This window comes from Leuciscus leuciscus (assembly GCF_965113295.1).
Source record: "Leuciscus leuciscus genome assembly, chromosome: 20".
NCBI lineage: Eukaryota > Metazoa > Chordata > Actinopteri > Cypriniformes > Leuciscidae > Leuciscus > Leuciscus leuciscus.
The window spans coordinates 4,280,312-4,295,758 of record NC_138744.1 but is presented as its reverse complement, the minus strand read 5'-3'; the positions used below and the strand labels follow the sequence as shown (position 1 = coordinate 4,295,758).

Here is a 15,447-nt window from a genome sequence, read left to right as displayed (position 1 = left end):
CAGATTTAATTTATTAATTGAAAAATGTTATATGACACAAATGGCCCCTGTCATGTCAGGGTTTGCCTCAGACTGACACACAATACTATTTTTAGTTCATTTGACTTTTGTCATCCATTTCATCTGTACTTTGGCTTCAAAATATAAGTCTCAGAATATAGCATGTGTCATTCTCCCAATAAATAAATATATAAATAAATAGAAATTTTGTTAAATACATTTTTCTCCTATAAAAGCAGATGTTTCTTTATTATTATTTATTTGATTAAATAATTGTATTAATTATGTATTATTATAATATAAAATTATTTACCATTATTTGAATACTATAATGTATAGAATATTATATTTTAATAATTAAATATAATTTTCCCTGACATCATTACCAGGGGTGTGTTTCCCGAAAGCATCGTTAGCCAACTATGTTCGCAAGTTCCGTCGTTATCAGCATAGTTTAACAAGTCGGTGTTTCCCGAACCATCGCAAACTTGTGTGGTTTGAACGACAGCTCTCGACCTGTGGTTAGAAGCATAGTTTCTAGTTTGCATGACATATGGACTTAATAAATCCTTATCTTGAGCAAAATAAGCAAGCTGACATTCAGTACAACCCGTGTCTTTTATTAAAGGTATAGCGGAGGATCTTTCCAAATTTTAGATAAGACCCGCCCTCTCCACTTTTTGAAAAGTTTGATTGATTCACCAGAATGATTGACAATTAGGAGGACCAATAGTTTAGACTACCCACCAGGAAGTAAAACATCCTCCGCTATACCTTTAAGAATACGTACAAATGTCATTTACGTCTTTTAGTTTGTCAAGAGATTTAAAGCACCGTTTTTGAAGAGTGCGCATGTGCGAACGTGCTCTATTATGTAAGAACGAGCCTATGATTCAATCTGGAAATAAAGCAAAATAACTGAGAAAAATGAGAAATAGTCCTCAGATGCCATATCTGTAATGTCTATCAAAACATCCAGTGTTAATTCGATCTCAAACAGTTTCATTTAAAGAAGTTATTACTCCACCATGTGCGTGACGTCATAAACCAACGTGGTTGAACGACCACTTCGCGACAATATGGTTTCGGGAAACAGTCGTGACTAGCTAGTTGATTTCTCCAACGATGCTTCTTCGTACGTCGTTGTATGGGAAACGGACCCCAGGACAGCTTGGCTTCTGTTCTTATATTAATATTTATTATACAACATAATTTTTTGAAGATGCTGTAAATTTAACCTAAAAAAGAAACGTACCCCTGCGTAGACTGTAATCAATAAGCTAAGCATGATTTTTTTTATTTTTTTTATGGAAACCTTTTACACAAGCATTAAACAATGTAACAGTGAAACATTTAAATGAACCGTATTAAAAAGATGGTGCTTTTAATGTCCATTTTGAATTCAGTTAAATTAATTATTCTCCTGTAAAATCAAATGTTACTTATTTATTACTATTACTTAAATATAATATATATTATTTAAACAATTCAATATCATTTTTCTTGACATTATTGCCAGGACATCCTGGCTTTTGTTTTTTTATGTTATTATTTTATTTTATTTGACAAACTGTATGAAAAAGAGCTGCATAAAAATGATGTTTTTACATTCCACTGAAAAAATAACAGCTTATGAAAGAGTAAATAATGACAGAAATTTCATTTTTGGGTGAATTATTCCTTTTAACCCTCAAGTTCACTCAGTAACATCACTCACATGCAGTCAAGCCACATGCATAAACCGCCCACAACTGCTGCGCCCGGCAGGTATCTGCAGCGCTCTCGCCCGTAGGTTCTAGGTGTTAATGAAAGCATTTCTATGATGGACCTCCAGGACTCAAGAATGAACAGCGTCTCTAACCTGCAGTCTATGGGGGACATGCTCAACTCTTCCCAGGCCTCGATTGCCGGCCTCGGCAGCTACGGTGGGCTCGCGGCCTTGGGAGGAGGCCTCGGAGGTCAGCTGCGCGCCGGAGGGCGTATGTCGGCCGGATCCGGCGGTTCCAGCATGTCCGGAGGTCTGAGGTTGAGCCAGCTGAGCCAGATGGGAACCACCACGGACTCGCTGTCCCAGCAGCAACAGCAGCAAGCCGCCGCGCTCCGCTACCCCCTCTCCTTCCAGAACCCTCTGTTCCACCTCGCTGCCGACGGGCCTCAGATTCACCACCAGCACAGTCGAGCCCAACCTCCTCCTCCTCTCCTGCTGGCCCCTGAGCCGGACGCCTCTCACCCAGCGTACATCCCGCAGTTCGCCCATGGTGGTTTCTCCCGAAGCGAAGACCTGTCCACCCTCAGACCCGGCCCTCATCTGGGTCAGCCGAGCATCATTCACTCCCACAGCTACAGCGACGACTACACCCGCCACAACCAGAGTGACTTCAGGGGACGCCAGCTCTCGATGCACATGCAGGTATTTTCTTGACCATCGTTTTGATCTTAAAAAGGACCTATTGTGCCCCTTTAGTCTTGATTTTGTTTTTTGGGTTTATTAGAATAGGTTTTCATGCTTGAATGTTCTAAAAACACATTATTTTTCATATATTTGACATTGTTGCAGCTCTTCTCTTCCAAATCTGTCAGTAACGTTCTGTTAGTTCCTGTCTCTATGAAGCCCCTCCTTCTGAAAAGTGCAGTGTGCTCTGATTGGTCCGCTAGACTACTGTGTTGTGATTGCTCAACTACTTTGAGCATGTTTGGGAAATGCCACGTCCCTTACCATAACCACGAGTTTCGACACACTACTAACTAACTCGACCAGGCCTCATCCTCTTTTTTTACCAATGCCTTGGGCGGGAATTATTGTGACGTGTTCGTTCCTAGAAGAAAACTAAAGACTTCAAGGCACTTTGTTTACCTTTGATCACATGCACTATATAGTCCACAAATGTTACAAATGTTGACATTTGCATCTTTTGTCTATGGGAATCAAAACAAGACTTGCTTTCATTGTGAGATGAATCCAATCCACCCGTTAAAAAGAAATCCATTAGCATCTTTCGTCCCTAAAAGCATCAAATCTGTCAAATATTGTTATATTATCCATTGTTTACATCAAATTTCTGAGTAAATTGATTTATAAATGAGTGTCAGAAATGGAGGTTGCTTATTTAAGCATGTGTCTCATGACCAGGAGCAGCAGCAGATGGCAGGCATGGCATCGCAGACCGGCACATCTCATTCATCACTAGCCACGCCTCCTTCCACCGTTCAGCCTGTCCGTCAAAGCTCCATGGCTCCTCCCACACAGCGCATGAAATCGCAACCCTCACATCAGCTTTCGGTGAGTTCTGCCGCCGCCGCCACCCCTGCTGCAAAGACCAGGCCACAGAGCGGAAACCTGCTCCAGTCCCCGGAGTCTGGCTTCGGGAGCCGGCAACAGGGGCCCCGACAGCAGCTGTCCGTCAAAGACAGCACCCCCCCAGGCCTGCCCCATCAGCAGAGCTCCACCAGGGAGAGCCAGGGATCCCAGGGCTCTCAGGGCGGAACGCCACAGTCCACACAGCAATCGAAATCACATAAGGAACGCCAGCAGGTCCAGCAGCAGCATCTGCTCAAGCCTACCATGAGCAAACAGGTGTTCAGATCAGAAAACTCTTACTCTACCTGTTATCAATGTCTAGTATTTCTTCAGCTAGATATTTCTTTTTGTGTGTAAAAAAAAAAAAAAATCTTTTTAAAAATCATTTCCAGTCATTTATGACGGAAAGTCTTGAGAAAAGTGTAGAACTTTTCAAAAGCCATCAAATTGGCTATATTTTAATTGTCATTTTAACTATTTTTTTTTAGCAATCAGCAATATTTATCACACCACAATTTATCCAAAACATAGTGATAAATGTGGTTATTTCAAAAAAAAAAATTATTTCACATAAAAAAAAAGATATAAAATATCACTCAGATAATATTTTGCAGTTTTGCAGATTTTAATAATATTTAAATGTTTATTAATGTTATTTACTAGATTATATCTTGTCACAAATTATTTTATTTTTTTCACCATTAAGGAATATTTATCACACACAAAACCTTTCACAGATTTGTGGAGATTTTAGAGAAAAATCTGCAGAATTCTGTGAAATGGATTTTAAACATGCTAAAATGTGTTAAACAGAACTGAAAGCACTACACTTTCATTGGTTGTATATAGCATAATAAAAATAGTCATCATACTTAATAATTAAATTTTTGTTCAAATAAATTAATACTTTTATTCAGCAAGGACGCATTAAATTGATCAAAATTGCCAGTAAAGCTTTTATAATGTTACAAAATATTTATAGCTTTAAAAAACCTTCTATACATTAGAGTATCCTTTTTTTTAAAACAACAACACATAAATGTTAAGCAGCACAACATTTCCAACATTTGTAATAATCAGAAATGTTTCTTGAGCAGCAAATCATCATATTAGAATGATTTCTGAAGGATCATGTGACACTGAAGACTGGAGTAATGATGCTGAAACCTCTTTGACATCACAAGAATAAATTACATTTTAAAATATAATCAAATAGATTTTTTTTTTTTTTATTGTAATAACATTTCATAGCATTAGTGTATTTTTGATCAAATGACTTGGTTAGCATAAGAGACAAAAACATTCAAAATCTTACCAACTCCAAACTGTGTAAATATTGCAACCCAAATGCCCGTTTCCTTACTTACATGATGTTTTGCTCTTTTCCGCAGGGCTCTTCCCAATCTCCATCCACTCTCAACCCCACGACCCCAGCCTCTGAGCGAACCGTCGCCTGGGTGTCCAACATGCCTCATCTTTCTGCTGACATAGAGAGTTCCCGCATCGACAGAGAAGAATTCAAGCTAAAGGAGTATTCCAAGAGCATGGACGAGTCGCGTCTGGACAGGGTGTGTTTCTCTGTTTCTCAACCAGGAATCAGTCAAACCGAAAATTATTCAGACACCAGATATCATTTTTTATATTTTTTTTACTAGAGGGTGCAGGACACTAGCCTATAGTTAATTTATCTAAACTGTGACATAATATACCCAAAAATTCTTCATACAGTGACTACCAGTAAAATGTATACAAATTTGGGACCAAAAATTATTCAGACACTTTGATCTGACCAAGTTTTGCTTAAATGTTTTTTCTTTAATTGCTAATGCGACCTTTTTACACCACAGACTGAACAAAATTAAGCATTGTTTGGTTATTGGTTGACCTAAATTGGTATTATCTAATGGTGTACTTAAAGGGATAGTTCACTTTGAAATTAATTTTTGGTATGTTTTAGCTTACCTCAAGGGCATCCAAGATGTAGGTGTCTTTTTTTCCGCAGTAGTTTCAATTTTGATATTTTTAGGTCAAACCGTTCTTGTCTGTCAGTCATATAATGCAGGTCTATGGTCATTATCTCAAAACACAAGCACAGAGTCCAAATTAAAACAATTCTCCGTCGTCCAAATGAAACAATTCCCCATCGTAAGTACACATTGATGGCCTAAGACACGAAACGAGCGGTTTGTGTGAGAAAACGAACAGTATTTATATCGTTTTTACCTCTTATACACAGCCATGTCCGAGTGATCTGATCTGACGTGTGCGCAGACTGGTGCATAGATATATACACTAGATGTCGCCTTGTCTACGGCAGTTCATTGGAACGAATGTCTTTAAGGCGACATCTAGTGTATATATCTATGCACCAGTCTGCGTACACGTCAGATCAGATCACTCGGACATGGCTGTGTATAAGAGGTAAAAACGATATAAATACTGTTCGTTTTCTCACACAAACCGCTCGTTTCGTGTCTTAGGCCATCAATGTGTACTTACGATGGGGAATTGTTTCATTTGGACGACGGGGAATTGTTTTAATTTGGACTCTGTGCTTGTGTTTTGAGATAATGACCATAGACCTGCATTATATGACTGACAGACAAGAACGGTTTGACCTAAAAATATCAAAATTGAAACTACTGCGGAAAAAAAGACACCTACATCTTGGATGCCCTTGAGGTAAGCTAAAACATACCAAAAAATTTATTTCAAAGTGAACTATCCCTTTAAATTTAACAGCTGACAGCTATTCAACCTTATACATTTGTGAGACAGTCTAAACAAAACCAGACAAAACCAGTGAAATATCAATTGATTTGATAACTCTGAGGTCTTGTCATATTATATTACCATTTTCTAAACTATAGCCAATAAACTGTGATAATGCGAGAAATGTTGAAGGTGTCTGAATGTATTTTGGTTTGACTGTATATTAGCTATGTGCTTTGGGTTTATTTTAATTAAGCCAACAGATATTGCCATGCTAGACGACGAGGCTGTTGTGATGTGAATGTTGTGAGCTTTGAATTAGAATTACTTCAGACTGTCCGAACTCGAGCTTGATTCCTCTGTACTCGTGCAAATGAACTCGTCTCCGTATACCAAATGTCCCAAGACACTCAACTGAGTGAGTGCAGTTGTGTCTCAGCACACAAGTGTCAAGGAAATGCATATCATGTCTTTCACCTTGGCAACAGATGGCGCCTGATTTATGCATTATTTAAATATAAAATGAGAATGAACAGCCTTTTGCTCTAAACAGACTACAGGAGAGAGCAGCATGGGCTTTCAATCAGGACGTCCTGACTGTTCTTTACCCTCTGTTCCCCCGTCTGGATGTTCGTGTAGAGGTGACACGCAACCTCTTTTCATTGCTTCTCAGTGTGCCTATTAAAGGACAGTTTCATCTTCAAAATCTGCCATTAAATTCTGTTATGAATCAGCACTTTCTCATTCCCATGTGGTTTGCAAGGAGAATTTGTTCATTTGCATTGACTGTAGTTGCCCACCCAGGCAACATTTTCCATGCATGAATGACACACTCCTTGCGGAAAAAGCTGTAGGGAGCAAAATCGTGCTTCCTTAGAAGTTGCACAATTTTGGCCAAAATCTGAAAGTTGCTCATTATTGGAAAATCCACACTGTTTAGAAAATGGCTGAGCTACAAAATTATAAAAACAGTCATTAATTACTAAACCTGATGTCATTCTAAACCTGCATGACTTTCTTTCTTCGCACAAAAGATGCATTTTTGAAGAATATCCTGCCCTGGATATCCTTCAGAAATGTAGCCTACCTTTTTTTTTTTTTTCACTGAAGAAAGAAAGGATTTGGAACAGCGTGAGAGTAAGTAAATGATGCCAGAATTTTCGTAGCATCACCACTTTTAGTTAGTCACTCACCAACGCTGGACACTAGGTTTCACAAAGCTATTTTAGTCCGGTCTATAGTGTTAGACAAGTCTTAAATTTGCTCATAGACTAGTATAATGCAAGTTAGACTGTTTCACAAAAATAAAGACTGACTTAATTTAGACCAAAAAAATGAGACACCTTCCCCCCAGGCTAACTTAGGTCTAAGACTCTGTTACCTTGGCAACCAGCAGTAACAATCAGTTACATTACAAACAGCCAAAAGAAAAGGGAAAATGGCTCATAATTTAAACATTTCTTCTTGTTACTACATTCTCCGTAAAGTAAAATGTCCTTGTAACTGTTATAGTCCTCCAACAAACACATATTTTCCGCTGGGGTAAACTGCACTGAGCGGCTGAACGCGCTTACTCGATCCGCCATGTTTTTTGTTTTGAAAAGTGTCTTATTTTACCCAGAATGCATTGCAGTGTAGTCCTACTTAAGATAGTCAGAGTCTTAAGTGCTTTGTGCAACGGTCTGATTTAGATGTCTATCTGAAGTCTGACTATCTACTATATCTAAGCCATAGTCAAAGTCTATCTTTGTGAAACCGGCCCCAGAAGTTGCTTCATTACCTTACTGTCTCAACGAAACTTCAAGAGGGTGACATCTGCTGTGATAACATGCCCGCTGTCCTCATCTCTCGTCTGGTGCAGGTGCGTGAATACGAGGAGGAGATCAACTCTTTGAAGGATCGTCTGATGATGTCACACCGTAAGCTGGAGGAGTACGAGAGGAGGCTGTTAACTCAGGAGCAGCAGACCAATAAAATCCTGCTGCAGTATCAGAGCCGACTGGACGACAGCGAGAGGAGACTGAGACAGCAGCAGATGGAGAAAGACAACCAAATTAAAGGAATTATTGACAGGTAATATGAAAAAAAAAAAGAGGCTGGAGAAACAGAAGCGGTCACGTGATCACACTCGCTGTGCGCTACGTCGTACGCTTCCTTCTAAGCTCAGTTGACGATGACCCCTTATGTAATTCTGTATAGAAATAGTGGCCCCAAAAAGTATTTGGACATTTAAGCCAAACTTAAAAATGTCTGAATGTCATTGCATTAGATAACAAAATATCAAACTATCAAAATGTCAAATCAAGTGACATTATTTGAAGGAAATATAGCACACTTTTAGTTTATTTGTTTATTTGAGCAGTAACCATTCTGCTCAGCACTTTTCATGCAAAGCATTTCCCGAAAAGAAAGTGATAAAACATTATTTACACTTCCATTCAAAAGTTTGGGCTCAGTAAGATTTAGTAAATGTTTTTGAAAGAAGTCTCTTAATGCTCAGCAAGGTTGTATTTATTTGATTAAAATAGATTTTATGAATATTTTTTTAAAATACAATTTATTTCTGTGTCACATGATCCTTCAGAAATCATTCTAATGTGATGATTTGCTGCTCAAGAAACATTTATTATTATTACAAATGTTGGCGAAGTATTATTATCAATGTAGACAAGGTTCAGGATTCCTTCATCAATAGAAAGTTCAAAATAACAGGATTTATTTGAAATAGAAATCTTTTATAACATTATAAAAGTCTTTACTGTCACTTTTGATCAGTTTAATGCACCCTTATTGAATAAAAGTATTCATTTCTTTAAAAAAAAAAAAATCTTACTGACCCCAAACTTTTGAATGGTAGTAAAATCAGTTCAAATTGAAGACAGATTTCAAGAAATTTTTAAAGATGATACATACTGTATGTCCACATAATTTTAGGTTCACTGTATATATGTTTTACACATTTTAAAAGGGGTTTTCTATCTAGAGCATCTGCCATTTATATGCAGTATAGTAGTTTAACCACATCTTTACTCTTGGACTTCTCAGTCTTGTAATTGCATCACAAAGCTGCGTTTTAATTGATGAACTGGGTTTATTTCCTTCCTGTTGTTATTTTTCTTTCATTTCATCTTTTTTATTACCCTGTTATATGGATCCTTTGCGGCTTTGTGAATCTACAGAGACGCATCTGCCAATATTTTGCTTCACCCTTAGAAATGACACCACCCCAACCCATTGGTTGATGAAATGATGATGTAACTTCCTGTAATGCAGCATTTACTGCATATTTTGTGTCACAGAGTATATTGCTATTTCAATCCAATTCTAGGAATGAAGACATGGAGTGAAGACACTCAGATGGTGAAGGGAGACCCAGGGTTCTTACTCCCAAAAGGGCATACAAATATAAATCATCGTCTCTTCCTTCCTTGGCGTGTATTAGTGCAATACCTTTATGGAATGATCATCATAATCATAACTGATCATAACAGGATGTGTTTGTAATCATATGTGTGCAGTATTGTTAATGTACTTGTCATTTTTAAGCACTGCCGTCCGAGGAAACAAGTTTGATATGGACAAAGTGTCATAAATTGTGCTTAAAGCTGAAAAGAAATTGCTTTATGAATTGCTAATGTTTAAAGAACTTATTCAGAACGAAAAATCACTGTTTTCTGAAGCTCTTACAAGGATCATTCATCCATTAATAGAAGTTCTGTGGTTATTTATTCATCCCTCATGTCGTTGCGAACCTGTATACTGTCGTTGACTTTTCAATGGAACACAAAAGGAGATTTTTTTCTTTCACACACAAGCTCCAAAAAGGACAAAAACACCATAAAAGCACCAAGTAACCATCAACTTTTGTGTTCAACTGAAAAAAAGACAGTCATACGGGTTTAGGAACGAGATGAGGGTGTGTAAATGATGATGAAATGTTCATTCATTAGGGTGATTTGATCCTTTAATGAGTGTAAAAACTGCATAGCTGCAATAATAAAGCATGTAGACAAGCCTTTATTTGGCTTCTTCTGCTTATTTGTCTTGAAACAGAAAAGGTGCAGGGGATTTTTCTTCCAAATAACCGTAGCAAAACATCTTGAAAATACACAGAATCGCTTCCTGATCGACCTGCACATGTTCTCCGCTGCACTTCTCTCTTCACTGTGTTCTGTAACACACTGTGTGATGAAAGTGTCTTACTCATCAAAATAGATCATATTTCAGATGTTCATGTTTTCCATATCTCTATGTGCTATCACGAGAACAGCGATCACATGTGTCAACCGCTCCTCATCACATTTGGATTTCAGTTGTTCAGGTTTCAGTGTTTAGAATCATTCATTTTGAAATATGCAATAAAAAGCAGATATTTCCAAGCTTCAGAAAGAGGCTTGTGTTTGCTTCATAGCCTCATATATGATTCCTAATATTCAAACTCATGACTTAATTCTCACAAAACCTGTTCCAGGTCATGTTTCAGTCTATAACCAATAGAAAATTGTGTTTGTATATCATTGCACTGCCTTAAATTTATGCTGCTTTTAATTTTATTATTTTTTTTAATCATAATGCAAAATACAAAACAAGTTTAATTCTCTTTATGCAAATTATTAACTTTTTTTTTATGGGGAAATTTGACCTGGATTTGTTTTCACCCTCATAGACAAATATTAACATAGTTTGGTGAGTGTGCTTTGGTATCATGTTCAATGTAAAATAGCAAGACGATACAGTATAACATATTAAACATGAGGTAAGTGAGTTGTCATGCTTATGAATATCTTATTTTGTGTGGTGCTGTTTGTGAAATAAACATAGAGATATTAATTATAGATCAGGAAACATAAACAGTTAGTTAATTTAGGACTGAAATGAATTTTTAGAAAATCTCTTTTTGTAATGTGATGTTGATATAAATAATAATTTTGAATAATATGGAATGTTTGCACTGAAATAAGCCTTTTTAGCCTTTTTTGTTTTCCATTGTTAGACTTTCATATATTAAATTGATGTATAAAAATGAGTGTATTAATTTAATACTGTTAGAAAAGAATAATAACAGACATTGCTTCCCTATAAATTCTTTTAAAAGCAGAAATATAGAGCATAGAATCATATATATTCTGTATACGAGATGATATATATTTAACTCTTGTAGCCAAAATGTGTGCAATAAATATACCTTGATAAATGTAGCGATGAAAAATAGCACAATGAAGGTTTATTAATGATTCCCTCTCGTGACCCTTCTGTGAAATGTGTCTGACCCCATGACCTTTTGTCTGATCTTTGTTAATAAACAAGCACATTGTTGAATATAAAACAGGCCTGAGCATATCTTTAATAAATTGGATGCTTCTGTTTGTTTAAGAAATCTTGAAGCACAAAAAAAAAAAAATGTTTTTGTTTTTACTTTTGCATTTGAATTTTGTACAAGCAATATCATATATGTACATTTATAAATGGAATAAAATATATAATCATATTGTTTTAAACCTAAACTGTGGAATTCATTATTTATTAGAATAAATGCTTAAGATTAGAATAAGTTAAGGCTCGCTCACACCAAGACAGATAACTCTAACAATAACTATATTACCGTCCACACCAATGCACGATATCATTCTGTTTATTTTAAGCATGTGCTGCAGTTTTGTCGTCTGTCGCTTTAAATGCTCGAGCTCTTTTAGCAGGATGGATTCTGATTGGTTGTCAATGTCTTTATCGTTCATCAAAAAAAAAAAAAAAAATCTTTCTGAAAGTGATTCCAACGATATTGTTTCTCTGTGCCGTTATCGTTATAGGCTAGTTGTGATGCAGACTCTGCTATCCTTTTATATTTAGAATGATTTTTAAAATTATCTTTATAGTTATCATCCTTGGTGTGAACAGGCCTTTGAATTAATGTATCTTTCATGACTATTTCATATCAGTCCACATCAAAACAATGTCAAATCTGTCCCCTAAACTGGCTCAATGATCCCGATCCAATGAAACTTTTCATATTTGACCCAGATGCACACATTTAATATCACACGTACTGTCATGTGCTCGTGTCGTCTTGTCAACATAAATCAAACCAAACATCATTCCTTAGAAAGCCGTCATTCACTTGATAATCACACCACTATCCTGTCCATTAAAGTGCTTCGTTTGGCTGCCGCTTGTGCCTAAAAACAGCATCTGATGTGATATCCCGAGAGGAAATGTTCACGTGGAGATATGAGAACATCCCTGTTTTTGTGTATGAAACCGAACGTGGCTTTGATGTGCGCTGGCGGCCACTTCAATGGCGTGTAATTTCTGAAATAAGCTGCCAGTAAGAGCGGCAGCCGTCGTAAGAAGCCATACAACGTGGCCCATTTTCATTTATCAGCTCACTTATTCCCATGGGATGATGGAAATATATCATCATGATATAATATGGTTGATTTTTTTTTTTCTACAGTACGCTTTCCAGATTGGACCAAAAGCCATTTCAAAGCAAACTAATTCTATTTATCCCACAATCAAAGCATGTCGATCTGATATTTGTGGCAGATGAACACTTATTGTTGATTGTCTGATCTCAGTAATGTCTCTGTGCTTTGGAACTAATGATGTCTCCCTCTTTCACTCTTTCTTTCTCCCTCGCTTTCTTGTTTTCCATGAAGACTCATGGCTGTGGAAGACGAGCTGAGGGTAGGGGTGGTGCCTGAGCAAAAACCCAGGATATTCGCAGACCAGGTCGGTCTTCTTATTCTTTTTCTCTGTGAATATCTCCTGGACCGTTCTGTCCGTTGTTTGCGTGTCTGTCCTTCTACGTCCACGCTGGAATGTGTCTTTGCTTGTTTGCTCTGCCTGTCTGAACGCTTTACAGGACTGCCGTATTATATTCAGTACAGATTTGATCCACTTGAGGAAGAGCAGCACTGAAGGAAACATCCCGATGCTAAACGCTGGACTATAGGAAGGAATGCTTTACTGATCAGATGTTGATCTTTTTCTAAGCTCAGGACACTTAGCCCCGCTTTCATAGACAGGGCTTGGATTAAGCCAGGGTTAGGCCTTAGTTCATTTAAGATAGCTTAGAAAAAAAAAACACATTACTGGTGTGTATCTTGAGACAAAACAATGGCACTGACATATTTAGTGCAAGTTGCTTTCAGTTAAAACATGGGACGAGACGTAAGCCTTGTCTGTGAAACTGGGGCAAAAGTATCAACTTTTCTTGATCTTTTGATATGATTTTTATTTTTTTATTTTTTTTCTATGGAAACATACTGTAGCTTTGTGGAAAATAATAATAATAATGTCATAAACCCCAAATTTTAAACATTTAACCACCCGTGATTGTCTTATATAACTACACTACCGTTCAAAAGTCTCTTCTGCTCACCAAGGCTGCATTTATTTGATCAAAAACACAGTAAAAACAGAAATATTGTGAAATATTATTACAATTTTAAATAACTATTTTCTATTTAAATATATTTTATAAATGTAATTTATTCCTGTGATGCAAAGCTAATTTTTTTTTGCATCATTACTCCAGTCTTCAGTGTCACATGATCCTTCAGAAATAATTCTAATATGAATATTTCTTATTATCATCAATGTTGAAAACAGTTTGCTTAACAGCTGCTTAATATTTTTGTTGAAATTGTGATTTTTTTTTTTTTTTTTTTTTCAGAATTCTTTCATGAATAGAAAGTTCAAAAGAACAGCATTTATTTTAAATGGAAATCTTTTTGTAGCATTATAAATGTATTTTACTGTCACTTTTGATCAGTTTAATGCATATTTGCAGAATAAAAGTATTCATTTCTTTAAGAAATATCAATTTATTTTGATATCTTGACAAATCTGAGCACAGTTTGAGACAAGGCTGAGATCTCTTCTAAAACTCTCTTTTGATCATTGGGGTCTTATGAGAAACATTTTGCTCTCCATTTAAGCATATTGCTGTCTACTTTTAAGGTATTATAGAAATGTTTCCACTGAGATAGATCCAAAAGTACGTTTTGCATAATTATAGAATTTTTGTAGCATTATTTGCTCAGTGTTGCCTTACCTCGAGTGGAGAAATGTTTAGTTAAGCATTAGCTCCTCCAGTAGGGATGTCAAATGCTTCATGTTTCTTTCCATGTGTCATCCCTCGCTTCTTTTTTATGCTTTGATTTCTCATAAATGGTGCATCGCTGTACTCTATGTTACAACAAACACCAAATTCTCAGCAGTTCCAGTCTGTGCACACACGTCACTCGACTTCTCTGATCCAAAGCTCCGGCTGTCTTTAAATCAACTTCCAATGTGACTTTGAAAAGAAGAAAATCAATAATCCTGTTTCTGATGAGATGAGATAAGATGAGATAAAACGAGGGAGTTGAGTATGAGCTGCACGTATAACTCAGGGATCAGGGAAACTGCTGAATGGACAGAACCTCAGACGAAAGTTCAGCACAGTCAGCATAGATTCTCCTGAAGAATACGATTAGTGTGTGAAAGAAAGCATCTATTAGATGAAGCTCAGGTGGACGTCTGCAAGAGATGCAACTGCAGGGTTCCTGAAGGAAACATCCTTTTAACATGTTTTAACGTTTAAATCACCCAAATGTGGTTGGTTAAAAAAAAAAAAAATCTGCAGATTAGCTACATCTGGGCCTTATAACAGATGATTAGGAAGTCTGCATGAAACGTAAGTTGCAATAGTCTTTTCTTCCCTATGATGATGTATATCCAAGTGAAGCTGCGTCTCAAACACTGGGAATTGATTGGTTGTGGTTTGCTATTGGTCGATCTCATGTGAGTGACAGGTTGTCCCGCCCTCGCGCCAGTAAACACATCATCAGAGAAGAGAAGAGATTTGGCTGAGAGAGGGAGGGCCAGTTATTTTGATTAAAGAGGTGATTTCCAGGTCATATGAATTAAAAAAAAATTTTTTATAATAATTTCACGGATAAATATGCAATATTCCATAAAGCAAGAGTTGCGGATTTTGATTTATCAAATAATGTTATTTAAATGTGAATTTAATTATTTATTTCTATTCACTTAATAATAAACAATTGTAATAAAATAGTTTACTGTTTTTAATTATTATAAAAACTCTTCCAAAGCCACTCTGATTTCAGCAAGAGAGAAGTTTGTGTTTGTAAAGTGCCCTGGTTTTGTCCCGTAGTTTTTAATGATGCGTCTCTGTCAGTTCTGTGTTTGCTCATGTGCTTGGCAGACGTTCACACACGCTGTTGTTTGTTTCTGTTCTGCTGTTTTCCCCCCCCGCCACTTTTATTATGTCAGGTGCATTGAGCCAGTAGCATGTCTCTGTTCGCAAATGATCAGGATTTTAAGAGCTGAGAAATAATTCTGTGGAATTTTGTAGAGAAGAGTTTTATTTTGTTTATCTTGTAGCTGCATGTTGGCTGCAAAATAATAAAGATGACCAACATGGCATT

General features: G+C 36.7%; 1 protein-coding gene and 1 long non-coding RNA gene across 2 annotated transcripts in view; one reads left to right on the top strand and one right to left on the bottom strand.

Annotated features, from left to right (window-relative positions):
- LOC309484522 overlaps nucleotides 1–15,447 on the bottom strand; it is a 150,553-nt gene that overhangs the window by 91,895 nt on the left and 43,211 nt on the right. The window lies entirely within an intron of this gene.
- Nucleotides 1–15,447, top strand: part of syngap1b (synaptic Ras GTPase activating protein 1b) — a 140,574-nt gene that overhangs the window by 113,847 nt on the left and 11,280 nt on the right. The window contains 5 exon segments of the mRNA XM_082150640.1: nucleotides 1,835–2,410; nucleotides 3,131–3,574; nucleotides 4,690–4,866; nucleotides 7,872–8,083; nucleotides 12,667–12,739. Of these exon segments, the coding sequence (XP_082006766.1) occupies nucleotides 1,835–2,410; nucleotides 3,131–3,574; nucleotides 4,690–4,866; nucleotides 7,872–8,083; nucleotides 12,667–12,739 (1,482 nt within the window).